The following is a 25,381-nucleotide window of genomic DNA, read 5'->3' as shown; positions in this document are numbered from 1 at the left end:
ACACTCCTGTGAGTGTGTACCCCCCCCCCCCCCCCCCCCCCCCCCAGGTCAATGTGATCTGCTTTCTTCAGCACACCTGAAATCACCATCTCCATCTCCACGCACTCTTCTCATCAGCTCTTTCTGTGTCATCAAGGGAGCTCCTGGCATGCAGGTTCTGGACCAGCCATGTCTCGACCATGTCAAATTGTTACCATGGAATGGCATTATTAACAAGATATTTATGGGGCACTATCAATAAAATGGCAAATGTACCATATTGACTGCAATTACTGACCAGACTTTTTTATTTCATAGCAAATAGCCAATTTTTGTCACATTAGTTTTATTCTGCTAGTGCCAAATCAACCATTTGGTAGATAACTTCTTTTTTTTTATTACTCAACGGTCATTAGACTTTTTTGTTGTTGTATCAAGACACATAATTCTGTTCTTTAAGGCCTCTGGCGGTATCACATGTTCACACTCAAAATTTCACCAAACAGAGTCCAAAATGATTTTCTTGTTTCTGACTTCCTGCAATGAGCAGGCGTGCCATTTAAAGACGAAAGGGACATCTGCTGGATTCTTTTCAGCAAAGCATACGGTGGAGATGACTCAATCGGGTTGATTCGAGTTCACCACTACTCTCAACAAGATGTAGTGGCTTGAAAATAGGCTCTACGGTTGAGCAGGCGGACAAACGCTGCTCCTCGGTGAGGGTTTTATTTTGAAAGCCGTAGAGTGGGTGGGCGGCTGCGTGCGCGCGCCCTTGGCATCTCCAAGGACGCACATCTGGAGAGCGGGTTCGCAATGAATTTGAAACATACTGCGTCCCCCAGCGGAGGGTCGCATATGACCCGCCACGGACGGTGATCAGATCGCTCTCCCCCAACTCTTGTCATTCATCTGCATTCATTCCATCCGACCTGTGTGCGCGCGCGCGGGCCAGACGCTCCAACAGCTGGACGAGGGCTGGGGAACATCTGCAGCGCCCGTCCCGGAGCGCGTAAAACGAAGGGACGGCTGGATGGCTCTGTGCCGCCCGCCCTGGATGAAACATCCCCGGAATGAAAGTCGGCGGTTTGCGTGCGTCGCGGGCTGACGGGACGCGACCGGAGCGCCGTGTTTCTTCACTCCACGGCGAAACCCCCCCCAGCAGCGACAGTTGTGCGTTGAACGGGAACAGCCGAGCGGATCGGACGGGCATGGAGCAGGGCAGTCCTCTTCCACCGGGACCAACGGGTTTACCTGCAGCCTCTCCAAAGAGACGGTTCGTCAAGCTGGGGAGGAGGACGAGCGATGGCTCCGAGCGGTGAGTACTGGACACTTTCTATGAGGGCTGCGATGACAACATTACAATTGTGAAATAGACACACTTTTGTTTTTCTTTCGTAGAGAATGTGTTTAGGACCAATCAGTCCACTTGTACACACACAAAACACGTAAGTTCTTACAAACCACCGAATACAAGAATTCACTAAAATTACTAAACCATGGATAATCTTGCTCATGTGCCACAACTCCATCCAAAGTGGGAGGAGGTTTGGGGTTCATTCCAGCAGCCAACACACTGGTGAACAGTGACAGTGCAAGAGATGTAGGGCTGCAACTAACGATTACTGTTCACGATTAATCGATTAGTTGTTTGGTCCATTAAAATCTGATTAAATGGTGAAAGATGTCGATCGTGTTTCACAGAACCCCAAGATGATGTTTGTGTAACGAAGATACTTAGTTTCCTGTCATAAAGGAGCAAAGAAACCAATAAATATTCACATTTAAGAAGCTGAAATCAGAGAATTTTGACTTTTCTTCCATGAAAACTACTTGAATCGATTATCAAAAGAGTTGGCGATTAATTTAGTAAACGATTGCTAATCGATTTACTGTTCTCCAAAGAGATGGTCAGTTTTGATGAATGCAATTACCCATACAGTAGGCATCTTCTAATGTGACATACTTGTATTTTCTTTTATTAGTATTATTAGATTTGTCAGTATTTAGTCTTGCCTTTTATTTGTGTGGACTAATTGTCGGTGCACTTTGTTTGCTTCCCTTCTTGCTTTGAATTGCATGTTGGGGATAAATGGTCATAATCATCGTCGGTCTATCATAAAGGTAAAATAGTTTCAGTCACATCCTTATTTAGAAGCTTGAGGCAAAGAAAATGTTATGTTGCGTAACTGCAGAGAACCTCTGATCCATAGTGTTGAGAAGCTTATGACGTTGGTCTGAGTTAACAAGACTTCATTATTTCACACCGAGGGTAGCTGACGGAGGCCAGGGGAAGGACACTGGACAGCATTGTTTTGGGGACAAACGTGTATACCCGTGATGAAGCTTTGTGATTTATGAGCCTGATCGATTTCATGGTGAAAGTGAAACTCCTGCTTCTTTTTTTCCTGTCACTAAAAGATTGATTCAAGTCCTTCAATTTCTCTCCCTTTTTGAACCATGTATCTTTCCTCTTCCCCCATCCTTCTCTTGACCTGCTGATGAGAAACTGTTCATCCTCTCTCTGAAAGGTAAAAGATACAGTTGAGCTGGTGGGACGTCAGTCTCTTGCTCGTGGGCACCTCTTTCGGACACATCTTGACCGCGGTCTCTCCGTCTCTGATCAGATCGGCCTCATCCACCGGCAGTTCATCCGCCGGCAGGTCAGCCGAGGGCGCCGCCGTCAGACAGCCCAGCAAGAGCCGCATCCGTCGCCATACCAACCGCCTCTCAGGTGTCTTCCTTCGTGTCCCCGCCTCCAGCTCAGGCTCCATGTCGCTGACGGCAGGTGTCAGGTCATCACTGTCCGTCCAAGCCGGGAAAGGCAGCAGTACGTCACATTGACTTTACTTTTCCCCTCGCATGTTTGCACTGGCATTTTTGCCGTCACGCAAAGATACACATATAAGGTTGTTCTACACATACAGGTCAATTAACTCATCAGGGGCTATTCTCTAAGATTGGATTTAGAGACTCTAATTTATTACAGAGAAATCTGTATTACACAGTGGAGCCATGGAGGCTGACAGATGTGGGCGTTTGACAGGGAGGATCTGACAAAATGATGTCATGGGTTATACTGCGGGAATCGTGGGATGCTGCATTGCTGGAGAATTGTTCCATTCCAGAGACATAAAGCCAAAATATTTGCAGGTGTTCCTTAATCTGTCCATCCAAATTTACCGAAATTCAATTTCCCGTTTTGCTGGAGGTGGGGGGCAAATGTCTTTCCCTCATTGTGCTGATGAAGCAAAACTAAAACCCAGCATTAAACCTCTCCTCTGTTTGTCATGCCGCGTGATGCAGTGACGTGCGGGGATGCCCTGACAGCGGATGACCCATCCGAGCTGTCCAATCAGATTACTGCTCCAGGAATCCTGAAGATCTTTGGAAATGAAATCTGTGAAGGAGCCCACTACAAGAGCGTCCTGGCCACCACGCAGTCCAGTGCTAAGGAGCTGGTCAAAGAGGCCCTTGAACGGTGAGACTTTGTGCGTGTGTGTGTGTGTGTGTGTGTGTGTGTGCGTCTGCCTGCCATATGTCTTTTTTTTTTACGTGTGTGTTTGTACGTGTCCTTGTGTGTCTACCCAGGGTGAGTTATGTGTCCATCCACACATTCCTCTGCTGCAATATACCTTTGTGCTACATAATTTGTGTATAGAAGCAATCAGAATGGTCTTTGATGCATAAAGGTTGGGCAGTCGATGAAACCTTAGCATGTTCGTGTTATTGTAATTATATTTTAGACGAACAGGGTCGACTTGACCTGCTGGTCATAGCTGCAGTGCAGTGCGCACAGTGTGCATCTGTGCCAAATAGTTCATTTAGTAGTTTTTCTGAAAAAGGTCTTGAGCAAACCACAGGTCTGTGTGAAAGACAGCCAGTCGGCCGCAGCTCGGAGAGCGGCCTCTCTGGAAGGCTGCACTTATATTTCAGCCAAAAACATAATGGGATGATTAATACAAGTGGTATTCAGCTTGTAGAGGAAAGAGTAAATCCTTTTTTTCCCTCTTTCCCCTCAGTAAAAAAATTCACACTGTAACAGTGAGATTTAGCGGCATTAATATAAGATGACACGTGGATAAGCAAACACATCAAGCACATGGCAACATTATCATTCATAATGCAGGTTTAATCGAATCTCATGATAAGATTTTACTTTGATCGGTATGAGGAAACAGATGAAACAGCAAGAAGCAACCCTCTAGTAGAGGGATCAGCTGATCTACATGTTTGCATATCAAAGTGTTTTACAATAGGGGACTCGATCAATATTTGTAGATTGATAATGACTAAAGGAGTTCCACTCCACCCCTACTTCTCTGTACTCCGCAGGAGACATGTACTACATCCTTATTGTGTTTGTTGTCTCGGTGAACTGGAGCCAATCCCAGCTGACATTGGGCGAGAGGCGGGGTTCACCCTGGACAGGTCGCCAGCCTATCACAGGGCCACATACAGAGACGAACAACCATTCAATCTCACATTCACACCTACGGTCACTTTAGAGTCTCCAATTAACCTAACCCCATTCTGCATGTCTCTGGACTGTGGGAGGAAGCCGGAGAACCCGGAGAGAACCCACGCATACACGGGGAGAACATGCAAACTCCACACAGAAAGGCCGAAAGTGCTAACCACTACGCCAACGTGCAGCCCTTGAAAGACAATGTTCAACGTGTTAATGGGTTTGCTATGTTCACTGCATTAACTTCATGAGGTGATTGTCAATATTGTGTTTACAATATTATGCAACTTTAGTTGAACTAGTGCAGTGGTGCCTGGTCAAAAAAGGTCTGTGTGAATGAGCAGCGGCGCGTGCCCGTTCTAAATATGAATTTGCATTTCCTGCCCAAAGTGCTGTGTGAATGCTGATTGGCTGAAACGCAGATTCCACTGAGGGTGCTTGACGTCATTTTAGCCAGTCAGAAATGGCTACAGACAGACAGACAGAGATTTCTGTAATTTATAATATGATACCGGGCCAATAACCATTACTGGAATATAGGTAAATGTTAACACGCAGCGCTACAATAAAAGTGAAAAGTCACAGAGATGTAGAAAACAGTCATAAGCTCAATGTGACTCGAAATGTTACACAGCAGTATCTCTCTAAAGTTTTTTTTTTTAAATATTAGCCAACATTAGCTACCACCATAAACTACTGGTCACACCAGACCAACTCAGACTTCAGTAAATGTTTTCAATTGAGGGATTCATTTTTCAGCGTTGAATTGTTGCGTAATCGTGGCTGTTGTAATGATTATATTCAACCTAACTATGTAACACAGGTATGGCCTGGGCAAGGAGGAGGCAGAGTCCCACGTTCTCTGCGACACCATTGGCTCCGTTGGAGTTCATCAGTGGCGGACGGAGGGGTTCAGAGTCGTCGGCGACAACGAGAAGCCCCTCCTCCTGCAGTCACTATGGAAACCCAGAGAAGGCCTGGCGAGACGGTTTGAAATCCAGAGGAGGAGCTCGGTAGAGGAGAAGACATCCAAAGACAAAGACACCATCACTGCTGGTACAGTGTGTGACTTTAGTCACTCTCGTGTCTGTTCATTGCCACATCCATTCATTGATGTCTGCATGTCCTAATAAAAAGGCTGTTGTTTTTTTTTACCATTAAGTAAAGCATTGTCAGTATTAAATCCAGTTTTTCAGTTCTCACAGTAAAAATGTGGTTTGTTGGCATGCCTTTTTTTTCCAGTGAAAATCAGCCAAGCCACACAGACCAAACTATATTTTAATAGGTCTACAGTTTCTTTTTATTTGCTCTTTTCAATTTCTATTACAAATTTGGACTTATATTTCACTCTCGCTGCCATTACAATGGTCTTAAGAAAAACGTTAAATTTAATCAACGCTGCAGGCATCCTGTGATTTAATTAGTGTCGTTTCAGTTACACACCCTTTCTTTAAGGTTTTACTGTTCGAAGAAAAAAATCTATAAAGGCTTGGCAAAACATCCCATCCACTGATATTGACAAAGCATGACGCAACAGAAAAGTACCCACGAACTTTCCACGGACGCTTGACACAAACGCTACAGGGCACTGCAAATGTGCAGGGCGGACCGCTTTCTGTCATTTCTGCCATTTCTGCCATCATCTCCGCTGGAGGCCCTGGCCGTGGTTGACACAGCTGTGGTCGTGGTGGGAGTGTGTGTCCTGTTTTGCGCGCTGCCTTTTAATGAATGACGCAGCTTGTGATAGCCGTCTATCTGTGCCAGCTTGTGGATTCCTGCTGTTTGGGGTGAACTTTTCCTTTTTTGTTTCCATGAGCTCTGTCTTTCTTTCCACCGAGGTCTGTTTCCTGTGTGGGGGCTTCTCTGTGTTGACTCTGGCATAAACACATGATGTGCAAATGACCGAACCCACACAGGCTCACACACACACACACACATCTCACCTTACTCCAGGAAACAAACGGGTGTTGCCCTATCACCAGGTTCCATGACCACGGTGATTAATGTCATTTCGGTGCAGTTCAATTAGCTTATAGTTTTGACAGCATTCCTTCCTGCCTTATGTGTTGATTCATCTCCCTGTTAGGTATCAATGCCCAGGCTCGCAAGCTGCAGAAGAGCCGCTCCAGAGTGACCTCCACCCTCATAGATAGGACTATGGGTCGAGGTCACAAACTGTGGAGGAGCAAAAGTGAGATGGACCTCTTGGATCCAGACACAGACCCCAAGCAGGATCCAGAGCACGACACATGTGTCAAGGATCGAAGCGGGAGCCTGAATCAGACCTCGCTGCAGTGCTACGAGTGCCCAGAACAGGATCACACTCACAGCCGCGCGACTCCCTCTGAGGGGTCGCGGGCCACAACAGAGACCCTCTGTCCGCAGAGGCCGCGGGGCGAGCGGGAAGGAGAGGAGTCCGAGAGGGAGGAGACGGAGAGCAGCGACGACAACACAACACAGTACTCCATTCACCCTCCTCACGACTGTCCGTACCTGCTGCTGCTGCAGGGCTGCAGCCCCGCACAGGTATCTCATTCAGACACACGCCACCACGATTCACTGGTTTTTTTAAGCCCACCCCCCAAACTCTGACTGTCATAGGTCTGCAAATTCAACGGGCCTGACAAGTTTGGGACTTTTCTCCATGTTTGACATTGTGAGTCTTTGGGGGGGTGGTGTGTTTTTCTTTTTGGCCTCCAAATCAAAATGTCAACAGCGAAAGTATAGGGAACGGATTAAATGGTGCCTTTATCTGCTGTAACGTAAGCGTCAGCTAATTAACTTACAGCTATTTGCTTACATCAGTTGGCTACAGAAGCAACCAGCCATTTCTATCCAAGGCCAGGAAGCGTCATCATTAAGTAACTGTATAATAAGTTAATATGTTTACAGGTTTATAAAAAATAAATAAAAGCCCCATTTACCACAAGCAAGGACAAGTGTCCTGCGTAATATATTGGATTTGGTAAATTCACACACACCAGATGAGGTAGTCCTCGAGTCTTATCTCTTGTGATATCAAAAATGCCAACACAGCATTTAAGAATATGAAAGAGTTTGTGAGCTATAACAAAAAATTCATATACTACCACAAAACCCTTTTACATGGATCATCAAGTGTGAGGATACGGTTTAATTAGCTCAGCTACAGAGGACAGGAGGAACTGTCCGTCATCTGAAGGAAATGATAGGCCTGCTTTTGTCTAGCTTTTTTAAAAATCAAGGAACCTGCTGTTGCTGGGAAATGTGATAGTAAATCCTCACACACTGTCGGAGAGCAGTAAATGTCCTCACTCCACCTCACACTTGCAGGCGCGATTGTGCTGACTTCACGACATGTTCGCACGTTCGTTGAATTTAAATTCAAACATATTGAGGGAGTTATTCCCTTTCGCTCGCTGTTCTACAAACTATGTCGGGGCGGCTGGGGGGAATAATTATGCGAAAGGTCACAAACTATGTGCAGAAAGACAAAAACCAAACCCCTGTGTTGAAGCACTGATCAGGAAGCAGAAAAAAGACAACCAACTGCTTCCTGACAGATTGCTGGTGGTTGTTAACAGTGGACAACTGCCACACACAAACAGAGGAAAAACACACAGGGGATTATTCTCATGCGCTGCTGTGACTTTAACTCACTGTGGTTTTCCCAAAAGACCCTTTATGAAAATAAAATCATACCACAAGGACAACTATTATAAAAAAAAAAGAAGCTCAGAGCAGTTATATGCAGTTGGTTAATTCTACCGTGTAGGAAAAGACAAATCAACCCGAGTTAAAGTTTAAACATAATAATCCCTGCACAATGTGCTTGTCACTCACTGCAGGCTTGGATCAAGACTATAATTATAATACTTCCATGTGATCCGACTGCTAAACTTTCACTGAGAGAGTCTGTTGTTATGTAGCTGGCAGAGGAAATGTCAGTAGCGTAATATTGACCCAGGCTCATTTTGGGTTTTTCTATTAACATGTTTTATCCCCATTGGCCAGAATTGCCTTTTGTTTTCAAGCCCAAAATACACAGGCGCACAATCAACCCAGATATCTAAGTCAGGATGAAGCAACATTTCAACATTTTATTAATACAACAATTTAAATGTGTGTATTAGTCAACGGAACTATTAAATGTTCCTTTAGAATAATTATCAAACATGACATCCACACTGAGGTAAGATTAGCAACCCAGCAGTACATTGTGAAAGAACTTGAAACAATGAGGTCTGCCAATTTGCAGAGTTTTATCAATAGAAAACAAGAGGAGACGGTGACAGCCAGTGGTGTAGATGGTCTTTATAAAGGGATGTTTTCAGATTGCATTAAAAAACTTGTCATTTTCCTCTCCACTCAGGACTTTGTCATTTACCTACTTGCGGGGACAAAAATTGGGATCGGACAGCAGAGTGATCCGGACGACGGGTCAAAGCACGACATCCTCCTCTTCGCCACCGACATCCTTTCGAGACACTGCTATTTCCATCGCCACGGCGCCGGCGGTCCCACCGCGCTCTGCCCCTGTCCGGACGCTTTGGTCACCCGGAATGGTGAAGTGCTGAGAAAAGAAGTGCAGCTGAGTCCTGGCGATGTCATTGGGCTGGGACAGTGCTACCTGTTTCTTTTCAAAGATCCCCTAGCTTTGATGCACGAGGTAAGATCCCAGTCTACCGCAAGGATGGTTGCAGATTGTACAGTGCAAAGTATCCCCTGTGTTTCTATATCAAATTTGTTCCGGAGAGGCTAATGTTTTGCATTCCGAATGTGATTTTGAACGTGAAATCATGCGTGGAGTTTTCTTGTTTCTTCTTTGAAATGAAGGAAGTGAACAGTGCCGCCCCCGAACCCAGCTGGTCTGCTGCCCCCTGGATGTTGGGTCACAACACTTCAACAGGCCACGCCACAGAAATGAACCTCTGCAATACCTGCACCTCAACCTGCGCCGACCTCAGCGGCCAAAGCGGCAAGCAGACGCTGAGCGACGGCCCCCCATGTTTAAAATCGCCTGAAGGCCACCGCCTGACTCTGACCTATGAGACAGAGGACGAGGATTACATCGTCGAGGAGATAGTTGCTGCGGGGCGGACTCAAGTCGAGGAACGACCGCCGCTGACCGCAGCGTTTTCGCTGTGCATGTGCATTCAGCATTCGGCCACATGTCTTCATACCTCAGACCTTCGTAGGCTCCTGCTGACTATCGCCAGCAGAGTTCAGAGTGCCATGTGTGTAAGTCGTGGTCAAAGGATTTCTACCATTTCCTCACATTCCTTAAAGCTGCTCTTCATCAATATTTTTATTCTGACAACGGATCAGGTGCGAATCATCCCCTCATCCTGCAGTCCCCTTCAGATTTCTGAATCATTGAAGTGTCTTTTAGCACATTGTTTTAACTTTTCCTGGAAAAACTCTGATAAACCCACTGTACGCTTCACACCCAGCATCCCATGACAGGGAGACAAAGGTAACCGGGGCGAACCGGTGAACTTCGCGGTGCGTTCGGCAGCTATAAAAATGTCCCTTGGCGAAATGGTGGAGATCAAAATTTTTCTATGCTCATGTTGCTCAGTGTCTGCTGAATGAGGTAACTATAGGCTGTGAGGTCACACAGCGATTTGTGTTTTTTTTTGTTGTGTTTAAAGCTTGTTGCGATGCCCCCAAAGACCCCAAGACAAAGACGAAACCGCAGCGTTTTTTACTTAACCTCGAGGCAATTGTTATTTCCTCATCATGTTTACATGCTTCTGCGCTATGGAAATACAAATGAGAAGTAATCCCCCAGTGGCGCCTGCAGTTTGATCCTGCCCTGGAGCCCCCTAAACAAGTTGCTCCAGACACGTTCAAAAATTTGTAATTACTGCTTTACTGCTAAAGGGGTTTGGCCTCGAGACCCGTTTTAACTGTATTCGAGCCCGGAGCAGCCCTCGGGACTTTGGTTTCTCGTGGTTGTTCCAAAATGACGATCTTAAACAGAAAGTGCCCCATTGGTTTCTATTAAAGATACTAGATGTGGATCAAAGTTGTCAAGTAAACTCACAACCTACCCTGCTTGATTTTATTGTGCCTTTTTATATCTTTTGTCTCAACGTCCTTCTTTTTATCACGGTTTTCCTTCTTGTAAATATCTTGGTTCATTATATTATATGATATACACGCTTCCGTATTGACTCAGTCTTTTTATGTTGTCTGGCAGGAGCACACGAAGGATCTCGCTGCCGTTCAACCCGACGTGTAAGTGCAACACGCTCGTGTTTCTCCAACAATCACCCACAGTGCATAGCACAGATCTCACACAACACTGCACTCTTTTATCTCGTCCCGCAGTCTCAACGGCGAAGGCCCAAACCCGGAGGACCTCCAGCCCCTCGGCCTGTCGGAGGCGATCCCGGGGCTGCGCCCCCTGGTGGCGTGGATGTCCAACAGTCTGGAGCTGCTGCAGTTCGTCCAGTACCAGCTGCCTCTCATCCTGGAGTGGAGAACCGGGAAGGAGCAGGGATGGGAGGAGGACGGGGGTGACGAGAGCAAGGAGGGCGAGCGCATAGGTGGGTCACCCGGTGAGCTTTCTTTGTGCAAAAGTTGATCATGTGACCATATGACCAAATATGACTGCAAATTATCCTCATTCTCTGTTTTATCAGTTTAAACCATGGCCATCACATTAAAGAGCTTTTTCCTTTTATTTAGCTTCCGTTGCAGCAGCAAAATGTTTGTGTGCAAGAAGTTGTGGGTTGAAAGGCCAGAAACATATTTCTTCTCCATCTTCAGATCCTTGCACCACTGACAATGCATGGTTAATGGATAACTGATATCATAATAGTTCTGAGAAATAAAGAGTTGTATCGACATCTTCCTGCCAAAAAATTGGAAACACAAGTTTTTCTTTTCTTTACATGCAATATCTTTGTGCAGTAAAAACACCTACATCATCTTTTACGTGTGTGTGTGTGTGTGTGTGTGTGTGTGTGTATTTGTGTGCGTACGATTTCCAGCCCTGTTGGAGCCTCACCTGTCCTGTGTCCGTTCAGCCAGTGAGGAAACAGTGGCTGTTCTGGAGGAGGTCATCATGCTTGCCTTCCAGCAGTGTGTGTACTACATCACCAAGGTGAGAGGATGACCAAGAGGATGAGCATACACAGCACCTGTGTGCGTGTGTGCGTGTGTGTGTGTGTGTGTGTGTGTGTGTGTGTGAGTGTGTGTGTGTTAATTTATTAAAGTAAATTTTTGCACTGATATAATGACTTGGTTTCCCAAGTACCCTGTTCCTCTGCGTGAAGGTAAATGTCTACCTTAACCCACACTTGCTGGCCAAAGTAGAAGCATGTAGCCGGGCCCCCATCTAGTCCCCTCACTGATTATGATGCGCAGTTTAAGAAAGGAAAATAATTACAGACGGCCTGAGAATAAAGAGCCCAGTTAGCTGCTCTGGCAGCTCTCTAATAGAAGGACCAGCCACGCTGCCAGACCACACTGGGGGCATTATGACTTGGGAGAGACAGGACACTGAGGTCCTTTGAGTGTGTGTGTGTGTGTGTGTGTGTGCGCGCGCATGTGTGTGTGTGTGTGTGTGTGTGTGTGTGTGTTTTGGGGGAGGATGAAGGGATTTTGCATTGCAATCTCTAATGTTTTGGTTGATCAGCTGTGACACGACGTGCGGTAAATAAATGAGGTACATGACATGATTTACTTCATGAAAGTGCCCCACAAAGAAACGCGTTGTCCATGTAAGATCCCGAAAGTTCTTACGGAGAGCAATTGAGAGCAGATGGTTCCCAGCCAGTGCAAGGCTGTGCAAGGAAAGATCTTTTACTGCTGCACTAATCAATACTTTTATACTAACAGCCAATCACATGACCAGTTGCTGTACAGCCCCCAACTTTTAATGTTTCGACTTACTCTGCTTTTTAGTGAAAAGCAGCGAAAGAGACGTATATTAAACCAGATTTTAGACGTCGTCGGGTTCACTAGAGACAAAACAGATGAATGCTAAAGGAAGTCGAATTGGGCAACTGTTTGCCAAAAAGATAAAACAATATGACTTCCTTCTACAGTAGTATGTCAGTGTTCTTGTTTGCAGGCTGTTCATCGAACTCGGATAACTGACTCCCCTTATGGATTTACCCCTAATTGTTGGAATGAATTTCATGAGTAAATTCCATAGGTTATTTACAAGCCATGAGTGCATTTGATCAAAAACTCTTGAAACCAGTAGTGCAAATTCCTCTGCAATACTCCCTCACATACATAATAAATGTGTGGAGGTAGAGAGCATAGCTTCACATGCTGAACTCAAACAAATCCGTGGTGTTTTTTTCTCACAGGCCATTACTTGGAAAAAAGAGAAAATGGCATTTCATCACTGTGACCACAGATTCCAGTTGTGTGCCGTTTCACTGACGCACCACACCCATTGTACAGAGCTGTGCTTGGAAAGATTCAGACTCATTTCCAGGGGAGTTTGTGGGAGTGTGGGTAAAACAATCTGACCAAACAGAAAAGACTAACGTGGAGATCGATCTCGTTGAGTTCACACAATGACGTCTTTGTTGGGCACGTCTCCCTTCCCCAGTCAGTGGCTGGACTGCATACACAGATACCAGCGTGGTTGTTGGCCGAGGTGGATTCTCTCCTATAAAGCCTCTCGTCTCTACTGACCAGCGTGCTCCGAACCAGCAGGGCCCAATGAATGAGCACAGGGCCGGAGCAGAGGGACTCCATGTTAAGTATTGAGCCACATCAGAGATACCATTAGCCCAGTGGTGGTCTGACAGGAGCACCGGCCAAGCTGTGGTCTCACATGTCCTGCCAGCTGGAACACAGAGGGACTTTGTGCCTTGGCCCCACGCAGGAGGGAAGTCACCGATATGACATCGCGTCTCTAAAGAAGAAACTACGTACATGAATCCGTCGCTCTCCTCCAAGTCTGAGACGGCACATTTTTTTTGCCCAGCGCGGGAGGATGTGGTTATCTAACTACCTGCTCTCAGACAGCACGGTTTTTTTCTCTCGACAGTTCTCGAGTCTGCCTTGTTGAGCCGAACGACTTCCAGATGTGGCCTGTAGGTAAATCCATAAATAATCCGGAGAAATAATAAAAGTATGGCCGTGAGGTTTTAAACGTGCAGGGTCCAATTTGAAAATGTATGTTCAATTTGACATGCCGCATTATAGTCTGAATTTCCCAGTCCTGGCAACTTACGGATTCACGGATTTGCTCCTTTTTTCCGGAAGGCATGGGCGGGGTACAAGGGTCAGTACTGTACATTGGAATGGAAGTTTGACACTATGCAAATGTGGAATCTGTCAATTAAAATGGCAAAGGGGTAGACTGAGTAAGAAGGCGTTGGAGCAGACAGTTCTTTATGTGGGTTTTAGCCTCATCGTGTGTCACACGTTTCATTTATGCAGAAGCACCATACCATGATGGTTTAATAGTGTGAGTCTTCCATGAAATCATTCGACATGTACAGAGTTTGTTAACTTTGTCTCTAGAGCCTGGAAAAGGGGACAAGACAGATCGATGTGGGGCCCTCCAGTACGCTCCTGCATACTGTACTGTAAATGTTTAGATAATCTAAAAAGAAAAGAATCTAAGATACTAACTTTTACCAAGACTAGTTTATCTGTATTATTGTTTCCGTTCTCCTTTAACTACTACATTATTTATGTGATATAACAAGCTCAGCTACCAAGAGGTTGGAGTTTCAAAATGAATCTACAATCACAGCAAACGGGTCAGAAAAGGTATGTAAATTAGCTCTAGTGTCTCCACAGTCCGGTTCAAGTCGGAACCCGCGGTGACGCCTCCCATTGTTTTGTGCACATGCTGTTTGGAAGCCGCGAGATTTTTGACCGAGCGCCATCTTTTTTTTTTTCTGCCACCGGTATCAGCTGTCCATTACGCTGCATCCAAGGTACTTCATCATCTATTTTACTCTAAATGAGACCAAAATTTACAAAATGAACATCATGCTGTATTGAAGAAGCCTTGAAACTACAGATTGAGACCATAAACGCCCCAGGAAAATGTTTACCGACGTTGTAAATCAAGTGAGGAGTAGAATCATTCTATGGAAACGGACTTCTTTTTGCAGCAAGTGAGTCACCCAGGCACTTCTCCATTGGCTGCATTTTCTGGACCAGGTTTTTATATACAGTCTATCATTATACATGATAGTTTTGGGAAAATATTACATTTCTTGACATAATAATTAATTTTTTTAAACTAAAACAGATCTCAGAAAGCCCGATTGTGTTTTTATCTTAGTTTTGCTGTATATGCACAAACAGCATTTTCAGACGAAGCAGGCTTTGTGTGGATAGAGCTTCAGTTTTTCTTGGTCTTGCCAGGTAATCCAGAGTCGCGTCATCCATCATGTCTGTCACTTAACAGCAAGCTACCATTCACATCTTTCGCTGACTGACAGAAGAGAATTTGCAGGGAATGTGGTGAAGTCACCAGTGTCAATCTAAGGGGTCTGGCGAAGGCCTGACGATTTAATCTAGCGCTCATCCTTTCACGTCGCTAGTGCAAAGAGATGACAGTGATTTATGACAGTGCTTCCTGTAGTTAAACAAGCCTGATCCAGGACACCGTTTGTGCACGGGGCGTTTTTTAATGTTAAAAGACTGAGCAAAAGTTTATCTTGTTGTCCAACTTAACACACGTCCATCATGACAGAGTGACAAAAACTCTGCCATACAAAGGAATCAGATCTAAATTGAAACAGAAGTGTTACATTTCCCTCAAATATCTGTTTATTTTGGGGGGTATTTCATGCTCGTCCGTCCAATGGGAGCATAATTGCTGCGGGATGGAAAACAAAAGGCGCCACTGGTGAGCAGCTATTCCATGTCGTGATGAGTAGATGCACTTAAACAGACTTGTGGTCAGACTGTGTGTGTTTACTTGTCCATCACAATGAATGCACAAATAAGCAGACAAAGCAGAATCCACACATTATTTTCTCAAATCTGGTCTAGTACGTGCTGCGGATGCATGTGGTAATCCCAGAATCCGGCATTATTGAATGGCTCTGCTTAGCGACATTTTTCCAACCAGAAACACTGCAACAAAAAAAAAAATAAAGATTTGGCTTTATGTTCACTCATTTCCATTGTGCCGTGCGCGATTGGAGCTGTGGCCGTTCTGTTGCACTGTTCATGTTTAGCCGGCTCTGGCTGCAGGGCCTTACAGTAAATGTAAACCGATCTGCTCAGGGTGGATTCCTTCAGAACTCTTCACTCAGCAGTCCTGTTGCAGGGCCATGCCAAGCCCACATGAGCCATATTCAGCTTTTTAAGGAATGTGGATCTACGGCTGGCGCTGGCTTGGGAAGCTCAGTGGGTGTAAAAGGGAGATTGGAGGGGAGAGGGGATGTCTGTGCACAATTAAACCGAACAAAGCCATCGTTGTGTGGGCCCCGCGCTGAGGACCGGAGAGGACCTTGGGCTGAGAGAGAGGAAATGTTCAAAAAACCATCTCCCTTTATTCCTTTGATTGCTGGTTGTGTCAAAATAATCTGGTATCGGCTCACGTTGAGAGACGGAGAGGCACAGATATGGGTGGTCGGAAATCTGGGTTCGAGGTTTACATGTTTTATCCCAGTGATTAGAACATCCACCACACAGCGTTAACTTTTCCAGCCCCAAATTGAGCCACAGGAATCGTCAACAATCTGCAGTTCTGCACGGATGAGCGAGTCACCCTGCAGAGCTGCATATAGCTTCCCTTTCTGACGACAGATCTGTCTTCACCAGGTCCTGTACCCCATCCTACCTGGGCTTCTGGACTGCAACCCTTTCCGAAAGAGTCCTGACCTGGGCAGCAGCGGACTGCAGGTCCCTGACGAGATCCAGCGGGTCGTGGAAGTCCTCAACGAGGCCTGGATACTACTCTCAGACTGTCAGCTCCATCCGGAGATTTCCTCTCAGCTCATTGGCTACCTCTTCTACTTCATCAACGCGTCACTCGTCAACTCACTCATGGAGAGAGGTACCAGTGCACGAGAGCTCACACATTATACGGTACATTAACTGTGTCCATATACAGTACTTTTGCCTACAAGAAGGAAACAACTCAATGGGTATTACTTTTATTTTCATCCTCTCTGTCCTTTTCTCTCTGCTTTTGCTGTATCAAGACATCCAAAATACAAGTAATATCCCTTCTAGCATTTTGCTCAATCACATCACAGATTCACAATGCTTTGTTCGCCACGAGTCAGAACAGGACCAACCTACTGGTTCTGCACTGCTGAGCAAATGTTATGCGTCAAACATACTTTAAAAAGATGTTGGACAATTCTCCCACTTTTTACATGCCTTTATAATAACATTTGGATGTTATGAACAGTGTCTCTGCAGCTTCTTGTCCTTGTCATGATATGAAATTATATCGTTTACATTTCACCACACTGAATATCACTTCTTGCCGCACTCTTGTCGTCACACCTTCATCTTATAACCAGCTCTATTAACAGGTTTACAGGAAACACCAATGCCACGCTCAGTAAGGATAAGAGACAGAATTGTGATCGAAATGGTGGCAGTTCATTATTATGCCTTCATCTGACACTGACAGCACCAGTGGAGAGAAAAGGAATGTAGGGAGAGAGAAAAGTGACATAGTCTTGACTGCCCTGCTCTCTAGTGGCCGCCGAGAGCCACTGCAGTGCTGACCAGCCTCACCAACCCCTCTCCTTTGTAACTAAAGTGTGATGAGTGCACCTTAACACCCGAGGCAGCGGGTCCCAGCCCCAGCCAATGCAGTCAAAGCATCAACAACAGCAAAGAGACAAACAATCTTTCTCCAAAATCACTTGCTGCCCCTTTACTAAGTGCAGTGTCAGTGCTGTGAAATCCAGACTCAAGCAATAGTATACTAGTATACTAATACTATTAGTTGTGATGCATTTGTTCATACCGGTCCAAATACATACACGGTTCAAAGGTTTTATTCATCACACCCACTATGTACAGTGGGTAGCAGGGTGGCATACTCCTGAGGCTTTGCTAAATAGAAAAAAGTGTTGAAAAAATAATTACAATAAGAGTCAATACAAGAAAAGGAAAATACATATACAGGACAGATAAACTTAAGTCATGAAAATAATTAAAGCTACAGTGTGTTATATTTAAAAGAACTTATTCACCTAAATTGAATATATTTTCTTTAACTATGTGTTCATAGTTAAAGAGTTAAACATACATATATAGTTACATGAGGTGGACCCGACCCGATGAGGTGTGATTCGCCATGTTTTCTACGTCATGTTGAATATGGTTGCAGAATACGTTGCATTCGCGTTGAATTTTCAGAGGTGCCGGACACCGCAAATTTAAGCGGTGCACCACCATAAGGTGTCCCCTGTCGGCTGCTCAGTTGGTTGCGGTTTGCAACTTTACCACCAGATGCTGCCAGAGAATTACAAAAATTTCACACTGGGGCTATAATGAATCTATGAATGTATGTTGGCCTGGGGTGAAGATGGGCTGTGCAGTTTTTCCAGTTTGAAAAAATAGTTAAATTTACATATATAAAATTTGTTAAGCAAAATATACAGTAGGATTTTCAGATGCAGATCAATCAACATTTGGTGCTCATGTTAGTATTTACAACGACAGAGCTGTCTATGTGGGACAGGAACATCAGGCTTCGACACAAATATAATACTTAATGCTGCATTCATTGATGCTTTTGATTAGTCCATGGTGTTTGATGACTATAACACACGTGCAGGTTGTCTGAAACAATAGAAAACTCTGGCGCAGAAGCGACCCAACATACGGCAAACATTCATTAGCAAAAAATAAGAGCAACATTTTTCCTGTAGACCTTGTAATGTAGAGAAATCCAAAGTAAATGAATGAGTTATTGATACTAAGGATGACTTTTCCTCCTGATGTGTACACAGGCTCAGAGCCCGGTTCCTACCAGTGGTCCAGTGGCGTGCGGATGAGGGCCAACCTGGACTTTCTCCTGGACTGGGCCCATGCAGCTGGACAGGGAGAACTGGCCTTGGAGCACACACACACGCTCTCGTCAGCTATCAATCTGCTGTCCACACCTAAAAAGAATTTACAGCAGGTGAACACACACGCACACACACAAAGTCGCACAGGTCTCCTTTCCAAAACCTACAGACTCCAATGGTGTTCAAAGAACACAGCGTGTCTCTGAGGGGCAGAGATCCGAGCTGCTGATAAGGTTTGCACAGCTTGGTTCTATGATAACATTAGATCTGGATGTACAATGACTAAATTCCGTCATCTGGTTAAAATATATAGTTAAAAACTACCAAGATCTCAAAAATTGTATGGTAAAAATGTGGCTTAAACTGAATAAAAAGTCAATTGTGACAGCTTCTGTCACACAACCACAATGCTGATGTATGTGCAAAGGGGATATGACACCATTGACAGGTGACTAAATTAAATGTTCTGTTACCTTGGCTGCTTTCTAATAGTCTTTTTTTTTGGGGGGGGGGGGGGGGGGGGGGGGTTGAGTTTTGCAACTGAATGGAATGACACAGAAGTATTCACGGCTCAACCACATTAAGAGTTTCCTTATTCATCTCCTTTAGCACAGGATACAAAAGGAGATTATTCCGTCCCACAATTCCTTGCAGCAGCAACATTTAAAGCAATGCACCGTTGTAGTTTAAACATGGCAGACCCATGTTAATGTAGAAAGAGCACAGCACATATTTCATATTTCAGCTTGTGAAACCATCCAAGGCTTATAGACGTTCTTGCATGATTGGCTGGTTTGAGACCACAACGTGGTGGTCTTGGAATTCTTACAGTGCTCTATATCATATTATTACCACAATACTCCCAGTTCTATGTTATATTTTCTTACAAAAACTACAGTACATATCATCATCTCAATGATATTATATAGTTGTGAGCATTCAAACTTTCCAAGCCAAAAATAACAAAGCAAATATGCAAATTATAATAGCCATAGCCTTAACCCACATACAATCTATGGACCTTTCGCTGAATGGCTCCAATCCAAAGCAGTGGATGTCCATTAGGTAGGTTCAGCGTACCAACTAGAGAAGCCTCCAAATAGTGGGAAGGAGAAATCTCCAGCTGAAACCAAAAGTCAAAGTGTGACCATCTACCACAGAGCAGAACCCACATGGCCTTGGGTATCTGGCTGACTCATACTGCCTATGGTACATTATCTTCTCTGTAACAGAAAGGAGAACTATTTGCAACAACAACAAAGTGTCTGATCAAATGGATTACTGAAAGTAATCAAGGCTTTTTGCTGGGAATGTGCAAACGTGCCGTCTTCAGAAGCCCGTCAGCGACTGTGGTGGCATCCATCTCCCAAGTCCACCGTGACGTTGCGCAAGACAGTTCAAACATCCCTCCATCTGGCACTTCTGTGAGTCAGATCTATCCGACACCATCCATCCCATCAGGTCAAGTGCTTGTGAAAGTTGTGCCAGGTCAACTACACAACTCCACCACATCAATTGTAACCTTTGTGATCTTTGACGACGCTCAGTGGACTGTATTCCCTGGTAGTGCTGTACAGCCGCTACATTTACCAGTTAAGTGGAGCAGCCGCATTCCAACAATTAGGGGAAAGGTCGGGAAAGTATTGGACCAGTCATGGTCGGAAAATCTGGTGTTCACACAGGATATTATTCAACTTTCAGACGTGTCATCCATCACCATGTCAAGGAATGACATTATCGAAATGTGAACAAAGTTGAAACATTTTATTGTATTCTGTATGTGTGTGTGTGTGTGTGTATAGACATCTTGGGCATCCTTGCGGTCTCACTACCCTGCCCTGACTCCAGCCCAGCTCAACCACCTGCTGAGTCTCTACAGCCCAGCGTCTCCCTGCAGACGCACGTGGACTCCGTCAGTACAAGATGAACCAGCTGTACATAAAACTGGTGAGTGATCATCACACTGGCGGCCTGTTATTCGTGCCTCAATTTACCATACCAGTTGTAAATATGAGAATCTCCAAAGCTCCCGTATACCATTTCGGTAACACTTTCTATGAAACCCATATCTATAGTGCATTATGACAGCATTCGTAATGCATTTAAATGCATTCATAATGTTTTGTAACTGTCCCCATAAACACTCCTAATGCATTCTGATGCACTATATCAACAGTCACAAGACATTATAGATGTTGCCTGTAACATGTATGTACATTATGACTACCTAAACACACCTCAACAATCCACTGTAGTAAGGACTCATAGTACGCTATAATACTCTATGTGAAGTGAAGTGATATTCATGCATCTATAGTGATTCATGCCTCATTATAGTGTTTCATTGTTGGTGCTAAGTATAGTGTAATGCTTTTGCATACATTCAAAAAAAGCTAAGCTGCATCATAAGTGATTTTTTTACAAGATGGCAAAATGCAGAGGAATGGAACCTCAAGATGTTAAAACGACATGATATGTTTAAAGCAATAAAAAGACAAAATACGTTTAGTCAAACTTTATTTGTACAAAATAAGGCACGTGTAACACACTGAATGAAGACACTTTCCATCCAGGCGCTAGATGATTTTAATTGTTTAAAATACAACCACAAAGATGTTTATTGAGTTATCTAGCACTTGTGGTCATTATTATTTTAAATGATTTATGTCACATGTAAACAGGGGAAACACACCTGATTTCGCCATTAGTATCTTTTGGGTGATCACCAGTAGATAGCGATAGCTGCATAATTATTTGATTGACCGTTGTGGTGCCAAAGTTTTACCCTGTAATTTTATTCTAAATGCAATATTCATCTTCCTTCTACAGCTGAAATCCTTGAAGGTTTTGACACCCAGCATCCTCTGGTGCTGCCTGGCAGGGGTTACCAGCTCCAACTGAGAAGGGCAGTCACAGATTCAGCACTAAGCGAACAGCTGGACAAGCTCAAAGGGTTTATTCCCTCACGCCCTAAACCACAGTCCACTGAAGTCACAGCCACTGGCGAGCACCAGGTACAATAAAAGCCTTTATGATTTTAACATGATATTTGAAAAGGACAAACTAAACTTTATTACTACTTCTGAAAAAGGAGGGGGAAATATGACTGATGCAAGCTTTAATGCTTGGCTGTGGTGGCAAAGTTGACAGCCATAAAACAGGCTGCCATAAAGACTGTATTGTTGTTACTCATTACTCATCAATTCAATTCAAAACACTTTTATTCAAACAGAGCCAAGTCACAACATACATTATCTCAACAAGAGAGACCTTACAATATTTTAGATAGAAACCCAACAAATTAAGAAGAAAATCCACCATTTCTTTCCAGGAGTGTTGCCACAATCACCAAGTTTGCCATACTGATTGCCACGCTTTCGACAGTGAGCCATGGGCTCAAACACCATTGTGTTACCTCCTTCAGCGACAGATAGTGACTTCCCAGACATGTATTTCAATGAAAATCTTCGAGATTGCCACTTTAATTAAAGTTTAAGCATCACTGAACAGCCTAGTTGGATAGAGGGTTAGAACCCTCAGGCCTACCGGCAATTTACAGGAGATCATTTGCTCACAGGGCAATTCATAGATACAGCACTGATAAGCACTGATAAGTAGAAGAGGAATGTTGCACTTTCCAAGTGAAATTGAGAAACAATTATTAATTTGTTGAAGTAGAAGACAAGCCAGTATGCCTAGTTTGCGGTGTTGTGGTCGCAGTGATGAAGAGGACCAATCTCAAGTACAAATGTGCAGCTAAACCGAATGAGTTGCAAGGACAAATGTTCCTGGTTAAGTTAACGCTCTACAGCACAGTTGCCCAACAAGCAACCCATCAAAAGACCGCATTCTGACAGAGACAATGCTACACAGGTGAGCTTTGTGGTGAGGGAGCTAGAAGCTAAGAGGCCGAAACCTCGTTCACAAGAAGAATTTGTGATGGAGCGCTTTGTTGACACTGCGGGGGTGCTTGCCCCGAAACACAGTAGAACTGCGAGTTTTGTGCAAACACTGTATGACATCCTGCAGTGACATCTGAATATCCAGGACCAATAGCCATGCGCCCCCAGCACACAACCAGCCAAGCACCAGAAAGCAGATGGACAAAGTTATTCATTAGCTAGTGATGCGTTGCTTGGGAGTGAATTTGCATTCATTTTGTGGCTAGTGACACAACTCTAAATACAGGCTATTATTTCTTATTTTTCTACCGGTTTTTAAATAGGCTGTATGCTAACACACCATATCTAGTTCATGGGGTGATTCTGTGTGATTGTTGTGTAGCTTCATATTTAGTGTACAGACAAAAGAGTGTCAGTCTTCTCACCTAAATCTTGACAGCTCAAAAAAGCACTTTCCCCAAAATGTCAAACTATTCCTTAAAAGTATGGCAATTTTCAAAAGTGTTTTTTTCTAATTTATTATCCAGAGTAGTACCTTTCTTCAACCTGCTGTCCAGAACCACCGATTCCCTTCAACAACCTCTGTTGCCTCACCTCCATCACCCCCGTCACCGCCATCTCCTCTCTCCACCCACTACCTGGACGAATTAAATTCCTGTGGTGCCTTCCTTTTGTCCCAGAAGCTAAGAAATCTAGAGCTGCAAATCAGAGAGACAAAGAGCAACGGGATAGGGAGGTCGGCTCTGGACCCCTCCTGTCTCCTCACCCCACCCAACACCCCTCACACCATAGATCCTGTTGGTTTGGTAAAGGCAGGCCAGGATAAATGGACAAAGGCTGACAGTGAGACGCTTCCCTGGGCCTACGGTGTGGATGCACCTGATGAAGGTATAGAAAGACCGTACAAGGTTTTCTCATGCTTGTAAAAGAAACTGAACGTCTGTCCTCTTTTGTTCTCTCGTAGGGGGACTGGTGTTTGAATGTCTGGCTGCATTGACGGTAGACCGTTTGAAATCAGACTGCCCCAGTATGAAAAGAATTTTGGAACTCAAAGAGGAAGAGGAAGAGGAGGAGCAGCAGGAGGAGGAAGACGAGGACAAACATTATGATGACAACAATGATGAGGTGTTTAGCTTGGAACTGGAGAGAGGTGAAAGAGGACTCGGCCTCGCGCTGGTTGACACAAGGGTGAGTGAACGATAATTCAAGGTCAAACAGCAAAGTTACTATAGTCCAGTGTCATGTGTTGACTTTTACACATAGGCAAGCAGAGCTGGGTTTCATAATAAATGTGAAATGCCAGGGTAGTTAAGAATTAAAGGGGCAGTAAGCAATTTTGAAGAAAGTTTGTTTCTCTCCTTGTTGATGTTGACAGCTGGCTGAGTCCCTGATTACTTTAAGCAAGCCATTTTTCCAGCATCTCCTGAAAAAAACATGACCTCGACCCACCCCTTCCCATAAACTTTAGACCCATATCCAAGCTGCCGTTCATGTCGCCAAACAACTTTCTGCTGTTTTGACTCTGTTTGCTCCGTAAATGCTTCCTTTTGGCCACATCATTAGTCAACACAAAAATATCTCTTATCATTTCTATGCAGATGATATTCAACTTTACATCTCATTTAAATCCGAGGAAACTGACACTCACCACTCTGCTCAACTGTCTGGCTGCCAAATATGTACAGCTAAATGCAGATAAAACTGAGGTCCTCATCATAGCTCCTGACAACATCACTTCCAAGATCTCTCATTGTATTAGGTCCCTTTCTCAAGCCAAAAAATCCACTCTCTGTAATCTTGGTGTCATTGCATTTTGAGCAACATGTCAAATCCCTAACCCATCCCTTATAAGAAACATTTCAAAAGTCATTTGTATCGTCTCAAAACCTGAACTAGAAATGACAAGTCATGCATTTATTTCATCCAGACTCGATTACTGCTACTCCCCTTTCACTTCCCTCAGCAAATCATGTCTTGCCCGCCAACAAATGGTCTAAAACACTGCTGCAAGGCTCCTGACTGGAAAAATGACTCACATCACACCCATTCTATGGAATGGGTCCTCGTTTTAACTTATATAGCACTCCTCGGGCAATCCCTAAATACATCTCTGACCAAATGCTACCCTACATCACCAGCAGGTCACTTACCCATGACCTCAAGTATGGGAGACCGACGCGCTAAACTCGAGGCCAACACCCCTGAGTCGTGCGCCGTTCGCTAGCGTGTCTCTTAAGGTGTCTAGGAGTGATGTTTACAAACTGCACATGCATTGTTGAGGGGTGCAGTAAATTGTTTTTCAATTTACAGCCAGGGCTGCGCTTCAAACCAGGATTTTTTTTGGGGGGGGTGCGCACACAGAACCGAAAGCTTGCGGACCAGGAGGAAATATTTGCAGATTTTTACAAAGCATGTATTGGATTAAAATCGCTCACTGCCCCTTTAAGTTTAGAAACACCCGGTTATCTTAAAATTGCAAGGTGGACCAGTGCATCTGAGAGCCGTGACAAGGGTCTCCCACAGAAGTGAGGCACACCCGTGTGTGACAGTACTGCAAAATAAGTCCTTCAATCCTGTGGGTTAAGAGTTAGCTGCAGTGAATAAATGAGCGAATTAGGGAGAAACCTACCAGCCTGTATTTGAAAGCAGTTGTGGATGGTGCACCAGAATATGTGTGATCCAGGGCACATGGTTTACACCAACTCCTTTCACTTCTGCAGCACTTTACACACAGATAATTTGATGGACATATTTCATTTGATGATGTGATTGATGACTTTGCAAGAAAGGTGGGGTGCTTCAGGAGGTGTTCGCCCAGGGTGCCACACAAGCTAGAACCGCCACCGGGGTGAACAGTGTTGTATGTATCTTGTGACGTCAGTGTCATTTTGACCTCAACTTCTAGGACACTTCCTTGAGGGTGAAAGGCATCTTCATCCGCTCAGTGGTCCCAGACTCTCCCGCAGCCCGGTGTGAGAAGCTGGTACCAGGGGACAGGATCCTGGCTGTTAATGGAGTCAGTCTGCTTGGGCTGGACTGTAAGAGGTAAGGATCTGACCAAAAATGTAAAC

General features: G+C 44.6%; 1 protein-coding gene across 4 annotated transcripts in view; it reads left to right on the top strand.

The window, feature by feature from the left end:
- The first annotated feature begins 580 nt into the window (after positions 1-580).
- Positions 581-25,381, top strand: part of si:ch211-176g6.2 (ras-associating and dilute domain-containing protein) — a 28,765-nt gene continuing 3,964 nt past the window's right edge. Inside the window, exons 1-17 of one of the 4 annotated variants that reach the window (XM_035613201.2) lie at positions 581-1,294; positions 2,604-2,806; positions 3,283-3,457; positions 5,268-5,500; positions 6,531-6,970; positions 8,796-9,092; positions 9,260-9,664; positions 10,629-10,666; positions 10,760-10,977; positions 11,425-11,537; positions 16,193-16,427; positions 18,349-18,521; positions 20,211-20,355; positions 21,238-21,422; positions 22,994-23,198; positions 23,275-23,498; positions 25,216-25,355. In XM_035613201.2, coding sequence (XP_035469094.2) covers positions 1,050-1,294; positions 2,604-2,806; positions 3,283-3,457; positions 5,268-5,500; positions 6,531-6,970; positions 8,796-9,092; positions 9,260-9,664; positions 10,629-10,666; positions 10,760-10,977; positions 11,425-11,537; positions 16,193-16,427; positions 18,349-18,521; positions 20,211-20,355; positions 21,238-21,422; positions 22,994-23,198; positions 23,275-23,498; positions 25,216-25,355 — 3,674 coding nt within the window. In that variant the 5' untranslated portion in view covers positions 581-1,049. Of the gene's footprint in view, positions 1,295-2,507; positions 2,807-3,282; positions 3,458-5,267; positions 5,501-6,530; positions 6,971-8,795; positions 9,093-9,259; positions 9,665-10,628; positions 10,667-10,759; positions 10,978-11,424; positions 11,538-16,192; positions 16,428-18,348; positions 18,522-20,210; positions 20,356-21,237; positions 21,423-22,837; positions 23,199-23,274; positions 23,499-25,215; positions 25,356-25,381 lie in introns of all 4 variants that reach the window. The other 3 variants (XM_035613200.2, XM_035613205.2, XM_047327690.1) reach the window with 3 other exon arrangements.

This window comes from Scophthalmus maximus, chromosome 16 (genome assembly GCF_022379125.1).
Source record: "Scophthalmus maximus strain ysfricsl-2021 chromosome 16, ASM2237912v1, whole genome shotgun sequence".
In the NCBI taxonomy this organism is placed as follows: Eukaryota; Metazoa; Chordata; class Actinopteri; order Pleuronectiformes; family Scophthalmidae; genus Scophthalmus; species Scophthalmus maximus.
Note: the sequence above shows the minus strand (reverse complement) of the source record. Positions and strands in the feature narration are given on the sequence as shown.